The sequence below is a fragment of the Hyperolius riggenbachi genome, chromosome 12 (assembly GCF_040937935.1).
Source record: "Hyperolius riggenbachi isolate aHypRig1 chromosome 12, aHypRig1.pri, whole genome shotgun sequence".
Taxonomy (NCBI): Eukaryota; Metazoa; Chordata; class Amphibia; order Anura; family Hyperoliidae; genus Hyperolius; species Hyperolius riggenbachi.
This window is the reverse complement of record NC_090657.1, coordinates 37913278-37933632: the sequence shown is the minus strand read 5'-3', so window position 1 is coordinate 37933632 and position 20355 is coordinate 37913278. Positions and strand designations below refer to the sequence as shown.

The following is a 20355-nucleotide window of genomic DNA, read 5'->3' as shown; positions in this document are numbered from 1 at the left end:
TTATGATGTATTTATTTTATAGTGCTTCAGTAAAGATTTTATAACGTTTATAGTTATGTCACTGATTGCCCTCAGAGGAGCTCACAATCTAATCCTACCATAATCAAAGTCTAATGTGTCTGATCTCTCCCCATGTCACCTGTGACCTGACTACCACCACGGCAGATAAGTTCATTTTAAATAGAATCTGCATTGCCAGCCACAGATCATGCAGGCTCAGGTTAATTGAAATGAGAATTGTGTAATACCGTATACCGTGATACCGTCATACCGTGGTATTTTTTTTTTACGGTTATCATACCGTGGATTTTCATACCGTTGCAACCCTAGTCCCTATGGCTCCCTGTGTCAGAGGCTTTGATCTAATTGGCACTTTTATTGGCCTGAGGAAGCGGGCTCGGACCCGCAAAAGACCCGCCTGTGCTCCATAAATATCCTCTGTATTTACAAGGTTCTTGTTGTTGAGGTAAGCCACCTCAATTCTTTCTATTTTAACTTTTTTTTTTTTATATATACATACCAGGCTGCCTCTTCCTCCAAATGTACTATCTATCTATCTGTTCATCAGGCCTGGTTTTACACCTCTCTGTAGTCCTGGTCTGTGATTTTGTCATACTGTTTTAAAGCCTTGTACATGGGCCAGTTGGTTTTTGGGTGAGACAGCCGGTCAAGGCCACCTCTGCCATGGATCTATCATGTGTACAGCTGCCCCCTGATCACCTCAATGCTATACCCTGGCGTATTGTCTCAGCCAAGGGCATTATTGTACTACTTGCCCTGCCTACTCTGGACCCTCTATAACAGCACACGTTTCTAGCCTGTACAGAACTATGCCCCGAAGCGTTCCAATCCCTGCAGGAGACGGTCCTCATACGTGTGTACAAAGCTTAAAGAAAATGTGTAACAACAAAAAGTGCCCGGGTCCTATCGAGGCTTCCCCCGTCCTCCTGTGTCCCACGGCGGTCTCGCTCTGGCCCTCCGAACAGCGGGGATGTAAATATTTACCTTCCTGGCTGTAGCTCAGTATCTGCTCTCCACACAGATAAAGTTATTACCTTATGAATAGGACTGAGTTTTTACTAATTTACATATATAAAATAGAACGAGGACTATTTTTTTTCTTTCTCTGCCTGAAAGATTTAAATATCAGGTATGTAAGTGGCTGACTCTGTCCTGACTCAGACAGGAAGTGACTACAGTGTGACCCTGATAAGAAATTCCAACTATAAAACACTTTCCTAGCAGAAAATGGCTTCTGAGAGCAAGAAAGAGATATTTAACATTCAGGCAGAGAAAAAAGGAACACAGCATAGTTATTTGTGTGCTAGGCACTGTCCATACACATGTCTATCTCATCATGTCACATGTCACTTCGGGTATTCTTTAAGCACCCTGGAGCCGCTCATGTATGGTTTTCCCCTTCATGCATAAGTGGCTCTGTGCTACTACAGAGGTGGGTGCCATCGGTGCACCCTCTAAAGCTGTATGCATACAGCGGTAAGGTGCAATTCAGGGAAGTTGAAGAACCTTGGCTTTTAGAGCTCTGTGTCTATGGCTACATTCATAGTAACCACTACGTTGCGTTGCCTGTGACAACATAAATAACGTGTTTTAACCACTTTACCATATCTACGCTCCTTTGAACACCCTTTCCCCACCAAGAGCGTAGATATAAGCACCTCCCGCCGCTGTCCGCGCTCCCGCTCGCTCGTGCGAAACAAAAACATAAATAGTTACCTTAGGGACTGAACTCTTTATAAAGTAAGTGTTGTACCCTCTTGACATAAATATTTAAACTATGGGCTTGTAATTAGGGATGGACGCAAAACTGAAAAAAATGCACCTTTATTTCCAAATAAAATATTGGCACAAAACATTGTGATAGGGACATAATGTAAACGGTGTAATAACCGGGACAAATGGGCAAATACATTTCATGGATTTTAATTACAGTAGCATGCATTATTTAAAAACTATAATGGCCGAAAACTGAAAAATTTTTTTTTTTTCCACATTTTTTCCTATTTTTCCCATTAAAACACATTTAGAATAAAATAATTCTTGGCATAATGTCCCACCTAAAGAAAGCCTAATTGGTGGCGGAAAAAACCAAGATATAGTTCATTTAATTGCGATAAGTTATAATAAAGTTATAGACTAATGAATGGAAGGAGCGCTGAAAGGTGACAATTGCTCTGGTGCTCAAGGGGTAAAACCCCTCAGTTGTTACGTGGTTAATTCCCTTATTCCCTCCCAATCACTGTAGACAACTCCTCGGTGAGACTTGAGGTCAGGCTTGGGAGATTCTGTGCCACGTGCTCCTACTTGCCACTCTGGGTTGGGAGTGAGTCAGTTTCTTGGCACAGACTCTGCTTATTGAGTTTCAGAACTTGGAACATTTTCTGCTCATTATTCCACATACAATCCTGCTTATTGTTTTCCACATCATTGTGCAATTTTATTATCAATCATTAACTACGATTTCTCAGTTGCACATTTTTAATCAAATAAGTTTATTAGCCGAAGAAACCAATACACTGTAGAGCGCAATAGACATCAGGTTCCATACCATCGTTACTCTGAGGCATTGCAAGTAATAAGTCCTATGTAAGGGAAGGAGCAAAGTGCTGACAAGGTCAAGTTATCAGACAAAAAATGCACTGTACTGAATGGATATTGTAATAAATGGGGGGCTGATGTAGAATAGATGAAACCTTTTTTGCAAATGGGTTCTGTCACTTGAGAAAGCAGAGAAACTGAGATTGGCTGCTCAATAACTAATGCAAAGGAAAACATTTTAATTGATTGCTATAGGTTTCTAAAATGAGGGTGAGCTTTTGTCAAGCAAGGCAGTGACCGATTCAGCCAATTACAAAAAAATATGCTGTTAAGTCTTACATTTGCAGAGACTTTTAAAGATAATTGTATTTATCCTCCTACTCCTCAAATGACCCTTTTTTTAGACATCCCATGGTTTTATTTCAAATTTAAACATTTACATAGTAGTAGATTGAATGTTTTGTTGTCTCTGCTCAGTGGCAGCCTATTAGGTGTCCCTAAATGAAAATATGTGAACTATTGACCTTTTTTCTATCCCCCTTCCCCCATCTCAGAAGTAGTATTATGCCTGGAAAACTTTTATGTCTGTAATTTGCTTATCAGTGATGTACACTCACCTAAAGGATTATTAGGAACACCATACTAATACGGTGTTTAACTCCCTTTCGTCTTCAGAACTGCCTTAATTCTACGTGGCATTGATTCAACAAGGTGCTGAAAGCATTCTTTAGAAATGTTGGCCCATATTGATAGGAAAGCATCTTGCAGTTTATGGAGATTTGTGGGATGCACATCCAGGGCACGAAGCTCCCGTTCCATCACATCCCAAAGATGCTCTATTGGGTTGAGATCTGGTGACTGTGGGGACCATTTTAGTACAGTGAACTCATTGTCATGCTCAAGAAACCAATTTGAAATGATTCGAGCTTTGTGACATGGTGCATTATCCTGCTGGAAGTAGCCATCAGAGGATGGGTACAGGGTGGTCATGAAGGGATGGACATGGTCAGAAACAATGCTCAGGTAGCTCGTGGCATTTAAACGATGTCCAATTGGCACTAAGGGGTCTAAAGTGTGCCAAGAAAACATCCCCCACACCATTACACCACCACCAGCCTGCACAGTGGTAACAAGGCATGATGGATCCATGTTCTCATTCTGTTTACGCCAAATTCTGACTCTACCATTTGAATGTCTCAACAGAAATCGAGACTCATCAGACCAGGCAACATTTTTCCAGTCTTCAACTGTCCAATTTTGGTGAGCTTGTGCAAATTGTAGCCTCTTTTTCCTATTTGTAGTGGAGATGAGTGGTACCCGGTGGGATCTTCTGCTGTTGTAGCCTGTCCGCCTCAAGGTTGTTCGTGTTGTGGCTTCACAAATGCTTTGCTGCATACGTCGGTTGTAAAGAGTGGTTATTTCAGTCAACGTTGCTCTTCTATCCACTTGAATCAGTCGGCCCATTCTCCTGACCTCTAGCATCAACAAGGTATTTTCGGCCACAGGACTGCCGCATACTGAATATTTTTACCTTTTCACACCATTCTTTGTAAACCCTAGAAATGGTTGAGCGTGAAATCCCAGTAACTGAGCATATTGTGAAATACTCAGACCAGCCCATCTGGCACCAACAACCATGTCACGCTCAAAATTGCTTAAATCACCTTTCTTTCCCATTCTGATATTCAGTTTGGAGTTCAGGAGATTGTCTTGACCAGGACCACACCCCTAAATGCATTGAAGCAACTGCCATGTGATTGGTTGATTAGATAATTGCATTAATGAGAAATTGAACAGGTGTTCCTAATAATCCTTTAGGTGAGTATACTATATATTCCCCACAAGACAGAGGCTGTCACTTACAGCAAAGTAAAACAGCCTGGTTATTAATGGTTTGCGCTGTTCATACATGTTTATCTCAGTTACACTTCAACATGCAGAATATATAATGCAGTCCCAGCTCCATGCCCACCATCAAGGGGACTTGTTGTATTGATCTATAGCGTTAAATAAAAAAAAAGTTCCCAGTCGCTTAGAATTGCAAATAAATGTGAAAAACCACCAAGGATGCAGTTCCACTCACATTTGTAAACTCACCCACAGTGAGTTATTTACAATACAACAGACTTAAAGGACCACTGTCTGGTAAATCTTAAAATTTGGAGGAAATGTATGCCTTATTTGTATAAGTTTACATATCATTTAGAGTAAAATTAGCCTTACATTATTTTTCCCCTGTGTTGCTGTCACCTACAGTAGGTAGTAGAAATCTGATAGAACCGATAGGTGTTGGACTAGCCCATCTCCTCATGGGGGATTCTCAGGGTTTTCATTATTTTTAAAAGCACTTAATGAATGGCAGTTGCTTCGTCCAACTGCCAAACCAAAACCTGTCGGCAATTTAAGTAATTTATGTCTCTTTTACTCTGGAAGTGTGTGTGTGTGTGTGTGTGTGTGTGTGTGTGTGTGTGTGTGTGTGTGTGTGTGTGTGTGTGTGTGTGTGTGTGTGTGTGTGTGTGTGTGTGTGTGTGTGTGTGTGTGTGTGTGTGTGTGTGTGTGTACGTGTGTGTGTGTGTACGTGTGTGTGTGTGTGTGTACGTGTGTGTGTGTGTACGTGTGTGTGTGTGTGTACGTGTGTGTGTGTGTGTGTACGTGTGTGTGTGTGTATACGTGTGTGTGTGTGTGTGTACGTGTGTGTGTGTGTGCAAAATAAACACACACATGCCAAGGCAGTAGAAAAGTGGTGTGCAGCATGAAAAGCACTAGGTCAGTGATCTGCAAACTTGGCTTTCCAGTTGTTAAGGAACTACGAGTCCCACAATGCATTTGCCCTTATGAATCATGACTGTGGCTGTAACACTCTTGCAATGCATTGTGGGACTTGTAGTTCTTTAACAGCTGGAGAGCCAAGTATGCAGATCAGTGTACTAGGAAAGAACAGTGTGGAAAAGCGTGACAGTGGTAGGATAGAGTACCCGAGTACTTGATCTGGCTTTATTCACAGAGCTTCATTTTATTGTATTTGGACCTCTTTCACCAGCTGTCATTTTATGTGTTTTTAATGTTGTATATGGTATACTAATAAAGGCTATTTTTGTACTTTAATTACGGTTGTGGTGCCAGCTTTTCGTATGTTGGCAATTTAATTGGCTCTTCTGCACACAATAGGGATCATATGTAGTGCATGTATATGTTAATTTATACAGACCTTGAATAGCCTTTGTACATTATTTTTGATAGTGCTTGTTCTACTTGGTTTGGTAATATATGTTCACTTGTAGGGATCAATTTTCAGCCTCCTAAAATTAATAGCAAAACATTTACTATTCTAAAACTTGTGTCCTCTTTTAGAACAGTGTTTCTCAACATTTCATGGGTATGTACCCCTTTTCAAAGCCTGTGCTGACTGAGTACCCCCTGATATGACATGTGTCAAAGACCACTTCCAGGGGCTTCCCCTCCAACTTGCACAAAAAAGCCTCTCCAAAGCCAACCTCTGGCTTGCCTACAGGGGTCCCTTGATTTTGGAAACATGTCCCACACCCACCTTGCACCAGTATGGACTGCTGTCAGTGGTGTGGGCCTCTGACTGCTGCCCACAACCCTGAGGCAGCCAGAGTGGCTGGAGGGCTACACATCCTTCTCACAACAATTGTCACTCGGCTCTGTAGCCCATCTTAATACCATCACTGGAGCTTCTGAAGAATTTTTCAAGTGTGAGGATGAAAGCGGGTGGGAGGAGGACTCTAAGAAATCCAAATCCAAAAAAGCTTTATTGGCAGGACCAAATACAGGTAGTCCCCAACTTACGAACGACTGACTTACGAACACCCCTTCGAACGGCATGGATTCTATGTTGCCATGGGGACAAGTCAAAAAAAATTTCCAATGGGACTAGTTTTTGAGAAAATTGATTTTAAAAAATTCAAAAATAAAATGGCTTTTAAACTTGTATAAGCAGGTACAGAGGGCAGAGGTGACAGAGGGGGACACTGGTGCCACAGGGGCGCACAGAGGAGGTACAGGGGACAGAGATGGCACAATGTTCTGGCTTAAGAACAGATTCAGGTTAAGAACGAACCTACAGTCCCTATCTTGTTCGTTAACCGGGGACTACCTGTACATGTAGCATTGCCAAAGCAAAATTAGCATTAGTATGGGAGTGGGTAGATGTGAAATAATAGGGTTTGAGGTAATGGATGTGAAGTGGGGCTTGAGGTACACTGTACATAACGGTGTGGAAGATATAAGGGACAGTATAGGGGTCACTGACCTTACCAAGCCAATTTGAGCTCCAATAATTACTAAAGGTTTTGGAATCAATAAAAAGACAACAGTGCCCAAATTTATGCCCCTCCCTAATTTTATTTAAACAGTTCTTGCACACTTTCTGTAAATCCAATAAACTTCATTTCACTTCTCAAATATCACTGTGTGTCTCTCCTATATGATATATTTAACTGACATTTTTTATCGAAACAACCAACGATTTATACAGAAAAATCATAACTATTAAAGCAGTAGGATTAGCCATACTATGCCAGGGAAAAAAAACACGTATATAAGTAGATAAATACTTGATCTACTTACATAACACATGTACTGCACTGTCCACATTTTGATTTCAGTGAATTGTACATAGTAAATGAAGAGAATTCTGTTCTTGGTGGGAACCATGTCTTTTGCCCACAGTTTAGGCTAAATCCTGATGTCATTTCTGCCCTTTACTTTTTTCTTTTCTCCTCCAATCGCTGAATCACCTCAACCTTGCTTGTAAACAAGTGAGCAGGGAATAGTGTTTCAGATAAAAAACTAAGCAGGGAAATAAAGGGAAGAGGAGCAATATATTACAGATAAAAAGAACCCCCAGCATGCAACTGTTTGGCACTGACTACTAAAGGAACAGTGCTCCTTAAAGGGACACTTAAGTCAAACAAAAAAAAAAAAATGAGTTTTACTCACCTAGGGCTTCCAATAGCCCCCTGCAGCTGTCCGGTGCCCTCGCTGTCTCCCTCCGATCCTCCTGGCCCCGCCGGCAGCCACTTCCTGTTTCGGTGACAGGAGCTGACAGGCTGGGGACGCTAGTGATTCTTCGCGTTCCCAGACACATTAGCACCCTCTATGCTGCTATATGGTATATGATATATTCTATAGCAGCATAGATGGCGCTATTGTGGCCAGTAATGCGAAGAATCACTCGCGTCCCCAGCCTGTCAGCTCCTGTCACCGAAACAGGAAGTGGCTGCCGGCGGGGCCAGGAGGATCGGAGGGTGACGGCGAGGGCACCGGACAGCTGCAGGGGGCTATTGGAAGCCCCAGGTGAGTAAAATTCATTTTTTTTGTTTGACTTAAGTGTCCCTTTAAGTATGGGATAACTCCAAATCATAACAGCAGAAAACGTTTTGAATACAGGATTAGCATCTTTATCACTTAATACAGTCAGACCAGTTGCTGTTAAAATTTGATTTTTTTAAGGTGACAATGTTGCTTTAACGAGGTTGCCCAAACGTGTGTGTGTGTGTGTGTGTGTGTGTGTGTGTGTGTGTGTGTGTGTGTGTGTGTGTGTGTGTGTGTGTGTGTGTGTGTGTGTGTGTACGTGTGTACGTGTGTGTGTGTGTGTGTGTGTGTACGTGTGTGTGTGTGTGTGTGTACGTGTGTGTGTATGTGTGTATGTGTGTACGTGTGTGTGTGTGTGTACGTGTACGTGTGTGTGTGTACGTGTGTGTGTACGTGTGTGTGTGTGTGTGTGTGTGTGGGAGCTTTCAATATCCTTTCCTCTTATTACAGTGAGTGAAGCGGCATGACTGGTGAGGTGTATGGCCTACTAAGGAGAGCTCATACGTGGGGCATGGAAAACAAGTGTTGACACTTTTGTATTGTTTGAAAAGAACATGAGAAGACTGAATTCCCTTTTAAATCCTTTCCCATGGCCATTGATACTGTAGAGTGAAATATCACCCAGCCCGTGGCTAGTGTTGCCAGCCTACATAGAATCCATATTTAATCATTAGTCAGAGCTTTTAATTTTTCAAGAAACTAAAAGGGACATTAAGACTGCTGAATTCTCATTGGCAGTTTATTAAGTCAGAGTGATCTATTCACTGCATCCAGCTAAGGCTAATGAAATCCAGCTTCCTCATTGTGAGGACACAATGTCATTACAGTACTGCAGAATATGATAGCGCTGTATAAATAGAAATACTGTACTAATAATAAAATCCCTTTTTATCCTCCTCTATAGTTTTCCACTTTTTAGCATATACTTTTTTTTTTTTACTTTTTTAAATGGTTTCTTTTTTTTATCCAGTGCTCTTAATTATAACAGTTCACACATTCGTTGAGAAGCACAGGATTGATCAATCGGGTGATCAATTTTTAAGAAATGGTGATCCATGGTGAAGGGGCATCTTGTGGCTTATGCCCCTTTGTTCCTCTTGTGTCTCCCTGTGTCCTCCTCTGTCCCCCTTGTGTCCTCCTGTGTCCCACATGTGTCCACCTCTGTCCTTGTGTCCCCCTGTGTCCTCCCCTGCATGGGCACAGTACAGGGAGTCCCCAACGTTGCTGCAGGTTGGAGGTTCCTATTAGCAGGCATTTACAAGTCAGGAACTCCCTGCATTTGGACTATTAAATGCAGTGAGTCTTATAGTCCAAAAATACAGTATATAATACAAAAAAAATTTTATTGTTTTTTTTGTTAGGTTTTTTTTTTTTTTAGAAATAGGGAAAATGCTAAAATTATGGAACGTTACATTTTTCCTATATTTTTGGCTGGAAATGAAAGTCTAGAATTCTACACTATCACCAAGAAGAAACTTGTCTACATACATATTGAGGAGAAAAGTGGTTAAAATGTGGAAGGAAGGAACTTTGAAATGACTAAAGTGTAGCTGGCACGCTGCCTTCTTCTGCAGGGGTACACAGATGTAGTTTCAACTGTTAAGAGAGATTGCATTGTGATCACTACAATTAGATTTCGATGATCATGTTGTTGGGTACAGTGACATCACCAGGCACAGCCTATTAGGGCACCAGCTTTAACCTCCTTGGCGGTTTTCCCGACCTGAGCTCGGGGTAGGAAAAAGCAGCTGCTAGCGGTGATCCCGAGCTCAGATCGGGGTAAGGAGTGCAGCGCTTTACCTGCAAATGTGGAGTCCCGCGCGCGATCGCGCTGCGCAACAGGACTCCAGCCTCTCTCCCCGGCAGTGTGGGGTCTTTCCCTGGCCGCCGGGATCCCCATGTCCCCGCTATTCTTCCGGGGACCCGGCGGCCAATCGGAGAGGCATGACGTCATCGGGGGCGGGGCTAATGTGTAAAACAAACTCCTCTATATTAGAGAAATATAGAGACGTTAGTTTATATGTATATTAGCGCCATCCAGTGAACAAAGTGAAAACTGCAGCGCAGGAGCCCAAGAAGGTGAATTTTTTTTTTTCTTCTGCTGCAGATCTCTCTGCCAGAAGGATTTTTTTTTTCAGGTTATAGGGTCTGAAAGAGTGGAAAAAATTGCACCTTTTTTAGGGCTCGTTTCCACTATTGCGGTGCAGAATCGCCTGGATTCCACCGCTGATGAAATAGCATGCGGATGCAAATATTTTCGCGTTTTTTGCCGCGAATTCGCATGCGAATTTGCATAGGTGTGGGTATATGCGAATTTAACCATGTCACTGCCTGTTTGAAGTTACATTGGTACCTATGCGATTTCGCATGAAAATTCGCATACCATAGCCGCAGGCGAATTCCCTATTAAATACATTAGCGGCGATTCGCATGCATTCCACTCGCAGGCAAATTCTATGGCTCTTTTGTGCGATTTTTCACCGCTGAAAAAAACGCACCTCAACAACGCTACAGTGGAAACAGGCCCATCCACTTGCATTACATGTGCGAATCTGCATGCGTTGGACGCATGCAGATTCGCGATAGTGGAAACGAGCCCTCAGACCCTAAAATCTGGAAAGAATCAGAACGGCAAGGGGGTTAATGGAGATTTTCAGGAGGTCTGTACCTAGAACGTCAGCTCTGAGCAGACACTCGAGGTCTGTTCCTGTATGGACCTAATGCTGGGGATACACTGGTCGACCTGGCGGATCGACTCCCGCCGCCGTCCGGATCGATTCCCGCTCCTTCTCTTCCGCTCGATTCCCCGCTATTGTCCGCCCGCTGGGATCGAGCGGGGAATCTATCCGGCAGGTCATCGGACCTGTCGGATATTATCAATCGAGCCATCAGCGGCTCGATTTGATAAGAAAAAAACTGACCATGTATGCCCAGCATTAGGTATAAAATTATCAAAGAACTCAACCTGTAATCTTAAAATGTGTTAATGTGTATAGATCTCCATTGTTGTTAATTAGATGGTTCTTCCTTTTTGTCTCAGCACTACACCTCAGGTGCTGAGCCCAACAATAGCTGCCCCGCCTAACGCTTTACCGCGACGTAGTTCCCGCCTCTTCACCAGCGACAGCTCCACCACAAAGGTAAGACACCAGCTACGCAGAACTGCATTCTTACACTGGTTAGATAAAGTACTTGTGGAACAAAGTTGTTGTGAAAATCTAATCCCAAACTACATTGTAATAATCCTCAAATTTAATTTTTGGGCAGAGAGATAAAGCTCCGCAGTTGGTGACTGACCTAATTCTTATCATGGCAAGGCTTTTCAGCCTAAGTATGGGGAACAAGATGCCACATGTTGGTGAAAATAGGTAGTTCTGATAAATCTTCTGCTACCTCAAGTATATACTCCTGTAGCCATTGAGTGCCTTGCACCACCAAACTTGCAGGTAACTTTTTGGTTCTTGTAGTCCCCAGCTAAATTCTGACCAACAGGAAGCCTAAAGGCAGAAGAACAGTGGCAGCATGCCCAAAGGCATCAGAAAATTAGAATGGTGTCAGAGCGGAGATTCAGTTATAGTGGCCTCCTCTTCTATATGCATGAAGTCCACACAAAAAAAGCTTAGTAACATATGCTTTTAATATTGGGTGCATGCTACCAGGGTTATCCTAGTAACCTAAATTTTGCTATAGTGCCCCTTTAATGATTTGGTCATAGTCTTCCCAGTCTATAGTCGGAACATTGGCACCCATTCTAAAAAGACCTACCTAGTTTTTGTGAATTAGACTCTATCAGCTCTGAGTAAATAGTCGATAACTGCGTCAGGAGATTCTCAAGCAAAAGGTTTTTTTGTTTTGTTTTTTTCAAATTTTAAAGAAAACCTGTAACGAGAAAAAGTTTCCCTGGGGGGTACTCACCTCAGGTGGGGGAAGCCTCCAGATCCTATTGAGGCTTCCCCCGTCCTCCTGTGTCCCACGGAGGTCTCGCTGTGCCCCTCTGGACAGCGGGGATGTAAATATTTTCCATCCCAGCTTCAGCGCAGGCGCAGTATCGGCTCTCCACTCAGAGATGGGCGGAAATAGCCAATCGCTGTCGGTCCACTCTACTGAGCAGGCGCAAGTCTCCTGAGCCTGCATAGTAGAGCGGACCCGACGGAGATCGGCTATTTCTATCTATTTTTGTGCGGAGAGCCACAACAGCGCCCCCGCTGGAGCCAGGGAAGGTAAATATAGCAAGCCTTGTCAGGCTGGTCGAGCCAGGATAACGGGAGACTTCAGGGGAGCCAGCGCTGGATTGCCTGCAGCTACGGGGGGGGGGGGGGGGGGGCTAGCCTCATTGGCACCCTGAGGCTTCCCCCTCCGGAGGTAAATACCCCCCAGGGGAACTTTTTTTTTTTTTGTTACAGAGTCACTTTAAGCGTCAAAGGAGTATAGCCAAACTGTGAGTGGAATGCGTGCGCACTTGTAATGAGCTTGTAAAAAGCTCTTTCGGAAGCTTATACTGCCAGTTTCCCATTCCTTGTAATATCACAAATATTTTGAATGCTTTTGACCGCCCAGATGACCAGGTCTGGTATGGTTTCAAAATGAGGACGAGCTAGGTTGCCCCATAAGGGAGAAAAGGGTAGAAAAGGTCGACAATCGATTTTGAGGAAGATTGGGAGATTAAACCAGTTTCCATGCTTCCAAAGAAGTACCGTAGTTTTTTTGTATTTGTTTTCTGTTTTTTTTTCAAACAATTTTTATTAAGTTTAGTTTTTTTTCTTTTAACAGCAGAGGAAAATAGCTGTCTCGTCAAACAGCAAATAAACAATGAATAATTGAAAAAGTTGCAGAGTAAATCATAGTACAAATGTCCAAACAAATCTGCAGTCAAAACCCTTATCTTCCCACCCCCATAAGAGAACTATTGACTATGTATAATAAAAGAAAACTGGAAAAATTAAGTGCAAGAAGATCCCCTATGATACACTTTGGCCTACACCCGCCTTAACAGGTAGAGACCACTTTAAGCTTCCCAAGAGTACCTCCAATATCTTCTACACAATCCAATGAAGTAAGCGTAAAAATCGTCCATTAGTACTTGAATCTGTTGCCATGAAAATTGACACACAATGCTCTGCCTCCAATCCTTGAAAAAAAGATTGTTTGTTGTTACTTAGCCTGTAAAGTAAGGCCATTCTTTTTTGACCATTTCCACGTCTGGGCCTACCCCAAAGTAGTTTTCATGCTGTAAGTAATTGCTGCATTCGATTCTGGACCCCTAAATTCTTCCCACCTATGGCTCATACAGGTGCAGAGCTTTTGCCCGGTATTGTTTGAAACTGGATTGGTTTTGGTCCCTGCAAATGTCTACCTGGGTTCAGTGTGACATTGCTGTGGACACAAAACTTTATATAGAATATAAAAACAAACAAAAAACCAGTACTCCTTCACGTTTGGTCAGTGTAATTGTTTGGTTTTCTACTATGATTGCAGGAGAACAGTAAAAAGCTGAAGATGAAATTTCCACCCAAAATTCCAAATCGGAAAACGAAAAGCAAAACCAACAAAAGCGGGGTCACGCAAGCTAATTTAAACGAGAGTCTGGAAATTAGCAAGCTAGATTCCTCCATTATCTCTGAGGGAAAGATCTCAAGTGTGGGTCCTCAAATCCAGGCCTTGTCAATACAGAAAGCAGCAGCAGGTAAGAGTTCGGTCAGAGCAGAAAGCTAAAGCTCCACTCCTTTAGGCCTGGAGCTTTTCTGAGCGCTTGTGATTTTAAAAAATCACATCCCTTAAGAGGGATCACACACATAGCATTACATTAGCAAGAACTTTTCAAATCACAAGTGCTCAGGAAAGGCTTAGAAAAGCACTGCTAGTGGGTTCCAGGCCTTACAGTAGAAAAGGCATATCCAAGGTCAAAATAACATGGCTTAAAGAGAGTCTGAAGCTCGGAAAATCGCCCTTTTTTTCAGCCAGTCCTGTTAAGCACTTATGGCTTAGCTGAAACGCCGATATCCTGCGGCAAAACAAGACTTTATTTACCCCGCATGGCCCAGGGCAAATTGCGGGGCTTCTTCCTGTTGGAGGCAGAGCTTTGAGCTGTAGCTCTGCCTCCATTCGCGTCTCTCGCAGATCTCCGCCTCCTCCCACCCCTCTCTAACTTCTTTCACTGAGAGGGGCGGGGAGGAGGCGGAGATCCATGGGAGATAGACGCGATTGGAGGAAGAGCTACAGTTCAAAGCCCTGCCTCCCTGGGCAGCAAAATCCACGACCAGGAAAGTCATGGATTTTTGCCCCGGTATTTGGGGGTGAAGGAAGCCTCGTTTTGCTGTGGAATAGCAGTGTTTCACCTAAACCATTCGTTTCTTAACAAGACTGGCTAATTTTCGGCTTCAGAGTCTCTTTAAAGTGAGCTCGGGAAAAAAAAAAAAAAAAAAAAAAAAAAAAGGCTGCCTGGTCTGTGAGCGCTGAGCGGATCAGGTAGCCATAAAAAACACGGCTCCTGTGGGCTTCAATGGCCCATTTTCACTTTGGTGACCTCTGGGCCACGACACTGGACTGTCTCTCATTTACAGCGTTCAGAGAGGCGGGGGAGTGGCAGGGGGCGTGACCAGGGGGAGAGAGCTGCCCAATGGCAGCTCTGAAACCCTGCAGGGACACCCCTGACGGGCGTTTTGAACAAGGAATCCCTCTCCCCTGTGTTTTACCTACCAGATAGACAAATATTGTTGCTAATCACGGGGGGCTATCGTGCACGCAGGGGGTGGGGCAGAGAGCGGCGGTGTGGGGACACGGAGGAATGTTATGAGGGCAGAGAACATGCCTCTGTGTCCCATCCGCCCACCTTGGGTTCTCTTTAAGCTGGGATTTTTGTGTGCTAGGTTTTCCATCATGGCTAGAGTACCTTTTTCAGTTGTAATAGTACAGGCATCCTCTCCACCTCCTTGTAAGTACAGATCATTATCTTACTCCATCTGAGTTAGCCAGTGGATACTCATTGTGTAAGTGGTAATTGCCTGACTCATGGTTGTTCCTCAGATTCTTAGACTTGGTTCCCACTTGCAACAGTTCAAAACGGCCCAAACTACAAAAAAAATAAAAATTAATATCCATGTTGGACTCCAAAATAACTCAACAAAACTCGTAGGTCCAAAAAAGTATGTCACAGTTTGAGGGGATGTATCCCAAAAATAAAAACAATTAAAATGGCATTAAAAATCATGGGGATTGATTGGGGACAAGGCACAAAGGAGTCACAAGTAAAATGAATGATCACATATTAATTGCATTGGTCATTTACAGTTACGTTTATAAATATTTAGACAGACTTTTTTTTTTCAAATTTTGGTTCTGTACATTGCCACAATGACTTTTAAATAAAACCACTCAGATGCAGTGTAAGTGTGGACTTTCAGCTTTATCTCAGTTGGGTAAACAAAAGCATTGCATAAAAATGTGAGGCAACTAAAGCATTTTTTTAACACCATCCCCTATGGGAAACACATCCTCTCTCAGTTAAAAATGCAGCAGGAAACTGTATCGAACAGGTACGGGTTTTTTTTTTTTTTTATGTGCAAGTGTTAAAAGTCAAAATAAACAGGCACACGTCATAATTATTGTATTTTTTGGACTGTAAGACTAACTTTTTCTCCCCCAAAATTGGGGTAAAAAAGTCACTGCGTCTTATAGTCCAAATGCAGGGAGTTCCTGACTTGTGAACACCTGCCAATACCAACCTCCAACCCACTGCAATGTCGGGGACTCCCTGTACTGTGCAGAGAAGGACACGGGGACACAACGGGGCATAGAGAAGGACACGGAGACACAAGAGGTACAAGGTGCCATGAGGTACTAAAAGGGCATAAATCACAAGATGCCCCTTCACCATGCATGCACCAGGTTTAGTAAATATTATATCCTCTAAATCTAGGTGCGTCTTATAGTCCGAAAAATACAATACCTCCTGCAGTGTCTACTCCTCAATCTTTCTCCTCTCCCGCATCCTGTTTGCCCACTGTGATCAATGGAATTCTCTGTCCTCTATTTTAAAAATGGCTCTAACCCTGTAACCGCTTCCGGGTCAGCACACTGCGCCCACTTGAGTCATAGGGAAGAATGGACATAACCTCGCACATCAGTTGTCCTTTCAGTTGTAACTGACATCAACGGATATATTTCAGTCATAATGAAATCTTGTCAGAATTGGAATGAATCGTTGTAAGAAGAAAATGGTGAGCTTCTGAGAGGAGCAGAGGAACTGACGGCGAGGTATGTAATATTAATTTGCAGCTACATCATGTGTTTATTTTAAATAATTTTACTTGGTTCAAGTTCACTTTAAGGAATTAACACCTGCAAAATGAGTATCCTTTAGCTAGACCACTGGCTGAAGTAAGCACCTGTACATTGATGGAGTGATGAGATGTCTACTATCTGGGTTATGGTTAAAGACTCAAATGCTGACCGTTTTTCTTTCTTTCTTTTTTTTTTCCCTCCTCCATCTACAGAAGGATTAATGAGCTTGCTGAGGGACATGGGAAAAGGTTACTTGGCCTTATGCTCGTATAACTGTAAAGAAGCTATCAATATTTTGAGCCACCTCCCCTCTCATCACTACAATACTGGCTGGGTGCTATGTCAGATCGGCAGGGCCTATTTTGAGCTGGCAGAGTATCTGCAGGTAAGGAGGGAAGCTTCTCTCACATACATCCCACATCAGGTGATTTCTGACACATGATTTACAATGGTGATCATTGGAGAACACAAAGGGAACCTGCATACTAGGCCACATTTATTAGAGATGATCTGTAATTTAAAAAAAAACTCTCTGGGGGATACTTGCCTCAGGAGTGGGAAGCCTCCGGATCCTAACGAAGATTCTTTAGCCCCCGAACCGCGGCGAGGTTAAAAATAAGTAGTTGTTTTTTTTCCCCCTGATTGTTTTCTACCCCCCCCCCCCCCCTATTTTCCTCACTATATTTTATCTTCTTGTCCATGGTGGCCATTTGAATCTGGCCGTTTTGCTCTTAGGCCGCTAGATAGAGCCAAGAAATAATGCTTGACGCGAGCACCAATTTGGCTCGCGTACTTTCTAGGCGGCATGCAGAAGTACGTACGCGTATGTCACGGCATGGCACATATGCGTTCCAGGCGTGCGCAGGTGTAACACGGACTATAGGGAGGTGCTGTTGCGGGACGTGACGTCACCGCTATTTAGCCAGAAGCCATTGCCCACACACTTGCAGCCTCCGTAGAAGCGCTGTATTGTGCGAAACTGCCATCAGGCATCCTGTACCCTACACCCCACCACGACCTCGTGCCTCCTCTCACTCTGGTATGTGCACAATTTTGTACTTTTGTATTTTTTCACTTTTTTATCCTTGCAACAATAAATTCATACCTGCAGCAGTGCTAGCCTTCCTCTCCACTCTTTTTAAATATTTACCTACCGCAATTTCCTGATAATCTCAAGTCATGGGAGAAACATCAGGCATTTTGGCAGTGCAAAATATAAAAATGCCTGTGTGCCTCTGCCTCTACAACTCTATGTGCCAGTATTTCCTTAACATCAAGCGTATTCTAGATAAATTACAGTTATGGCAAGTGCCTGAAAAATTGTAGTATTGAATAAAGCATTGCTTTTTAGGAGGTCTTTTCAGTGTCTTTTAGCCCCTTATACTTTCCTAGTGGTTCTAAGTCAATATCGGCAATCAGAAAAAGGTTTATTCGCCAAGCATGACTGGGACATTCCCGGAATTCGTTTTGGCACTTGCATAGCTCTGAATAGAAACATAAATATAGATACACACAAGACACAAAATACATCAGTGACTTCAAGAAACATTCCATAGGCAGTGTTCCCACTAGACAGTTTACTTTGGTCAGTGGCCACACCCTCGGGGAGAAAGAAAGTGAGGGGAGCAAATGCTTCAGGTGGGGCGGGCATGGAGAGAGTTCAAGAGGTTTACCGCAGAGGGGAAGGAAGAGTTCCTATGCATTGAAGTTCTGGTGGAAATGGCCTGAAACCTGCGGCCTGATTGAAGACGGCTGAGGAAGCAGTGGCCAGGATGTGAGGGGTCGTTGGCAATCCTCAGTACTCTGGTGCGCAACTTGGAGTTGTGGAGGTCGTCTAGTGAGGGGAGGTCTCTCCCTCTGATCCTCAGTGCTGATCTGATGATATGAGCAATCTAGGTACTAAATCCAGGAGATTTTTAGAGAAGAAAACCTCTTTATGTAGTAAATAATAGACTGTAAAGATTAGGCCTGGACTGCTTGGTCATTAGAAAATACAGAGTTACATAGTTATTTTGGTTGAAAAAAGACATACGTCCATCGAGTTCAACCAGAAAAAGTACAACACCAGCCTGCTACCTCAGGTATCCCTGTTGATCCAGAGGAAGGCGAAAAACCCTTACAAGGCATGCTCCAATTAGCCCCAAAAAGGAAAAAATCCTTCCCGACTCCAGATGGCAATCTGATAAAATCCCTGGATCAACCTTACTGGGCATTACTTAGTAATTATAACCATGGATGTCTTTAAATGTAAGGAAAGCCCCCTTTAAATTCAGGTATATAATTTGCCATAACTACTCCCTGTGGCAATGCATTCCACATCTTAGTCACTCCTACTGTAAAGAACCCTTTCCTTAAAGGGAATCAGAGACGAGGATACTGAAAAATGAACAAAGCTTTTATACATACCTGGGGCGTCCTCCAGCCCCATAAGCCTGGATCACTTCCATGCCGCCATCCTCCGCTTCCTCTATCGCCGCTACCGGGTCCCGTCACTTCCGGCGGACGTGGCCAATTATCCGCATGAACAGGGGCTCCCTCCATACCCGTACGCATGCGGCTGCGCAGTATGGAGCCACACGCGTACGGGTATGGAGGGAGCCCCTGTTCATGCGGATAATTGGCCGCGTGCTGCCGCCGACTGGCGGACATGACGGGACTGGTACCGGCTGATTCAGGCAGCAGAAGACGGCGGTGTGGGAGCGATCCAGGCGTATGGGGCTGGAGGAAGCCCCAGGTATGTATAAAAGCTTTTAAGTATTTTATCTCTGGTTCTCTTTAATAAATGGCTGAAACGGTTTTCCTCCATGCGCAGTTCATGTCCTCTAGTCCTTTGTGAAAGCCTAGGAACAAAAAGCTCATCCATCAAGCTTTTATATTGCCCTCTGATGTATTTATACATGTTAATTAGATCCTCTCTAAGGCGTCTTTTCTCTAGACTAAATAAACCCAGATTATCTAACCTTTCTTGGTAAGTGAGCTCTTCCATCCCACGTATCAATTGTGTTGCTCGTCTCTGCACCTGCTCTAAAACTGCAATATCTTTCCTGTAACGTGGTGCCCAAAACTGAATTCCATATTCCAGATGTGGCCTTACTTAGAGAGTTAACCGGGGGCAATATTATGCTAGCATCTAGAGTTTTTATTTCCCTTGTAATGCATCCCAAAAGTTTATTAGCTTTAGCTGCAGCGGCTTGGCATTGAGTACGATTGTTGTCGATGAGTACAGGAAGACTTTTATTCAGAGCATTTCTTCAATGTGAACCATTTGCTAGGGAACATTTTATACGTACGTGCTCTTGTTCTATAAGGCTGCTTACACACAGGGACGTTACAGGCGCACGTTAGTGCAGCCTGTAACGCTACCCCAACGTACAGCAATGTAACACAAGTGGGCTGTTCACACTGCCCACGTTGGGTTACATGTAACGCTACATGTTCTTCCGAAAGTGCAGCATGCTACGGCGTTACAGCGGCTTAAGCCGCGTTAGACTGTTCGCTCCTCCCTAACATGACTGAGCATGTGCAGAGAGCGGCCAGGCACATGGCAAATTAATATTCACTGCACGTTGTGACGTGCAGTGTTTACTTCCTAGTGCGGCCGCACTGTGCGGCGATTGGCCGGCCGGACCACATGATGCCCCATGCGTCCAAGAGTACACATCACGCCAGAGTGAGCTGCACAACGCGGCTCACTCTAACGTCCACATCGAAGAGCACCAGGCCTTGCGTTAGGTGCACGTTATGCGACCGCAACGTCTTGGTGTGCAAGTAGCCTAAGAGCAGACATACTGGTCAGTAATGGTGATTTCTGTTAGGACTGCCTTCTGGAAAAGCCTGGAGGAAGTAACCATTCATTATTGGTTCTGGTCACAGGAAGTCTATTAGAAAAAGTAAAGTATTGGCTGTGTACATGACTTAAATCTTCATCACCTGGTCTTGTTTGTGATGGTCTCCAACACTGGCCTCCCTTTCAGTGATTGGGCTCGTTGGATCACTTTTACCGACCACAATGGTCTTCTGTAGACCTTGCAGCTGGGCGACTACTGCTCACTCTCCCCCTTCTTTCTTCATAGCATAGGACAGGCTGCTTGGCAGATGGCCATTTGGAGTGTATGCAACGATTTGTTCCTAAACTTTCACCTGAAACTATTACAGTCAATTGTTTCTGACTTCAGTTAT

The 20355-nt window shown here is 43.6% G+C and overlaps 1 protein-coding gene across 4 annotated transcripts in view; it reads left to right on the top strand.

The window, feature by feature from the left end:
- CDC27 (cell division cycle 27) overlaps positions 1 to 20355 on the top strand; it is a 105123-nt gene that overhangs the window by 46568 nt on the left and 38200 nt on the right. For 2 of the 4 annotated variants that reach the window (XM_068263744.1, XM_068263745.1), the window contains exons 10-13: positions 3763 to 3819; positions 10937 to 11036; positions 13372 to 13579; positions 16389 to 16561. In XM_068263744.1, the coding sequence (XP_068119845.1) occupies positions 3763 to 3819; positions 10937 to 11036; positions 13372 to 13579; positions 16389 to 16561 (538 nt within the window). The remainder of the gene's footprint in view (positions 1 to 3762; positions 3820 to 10936; positions 11037 to 13371; positions 13580 to 16388; positions 16562 to 20355) is intronic. The other 2 variants (XM_068263746.1, XM_068263747.1) reach the window with 1 other exon arrangement.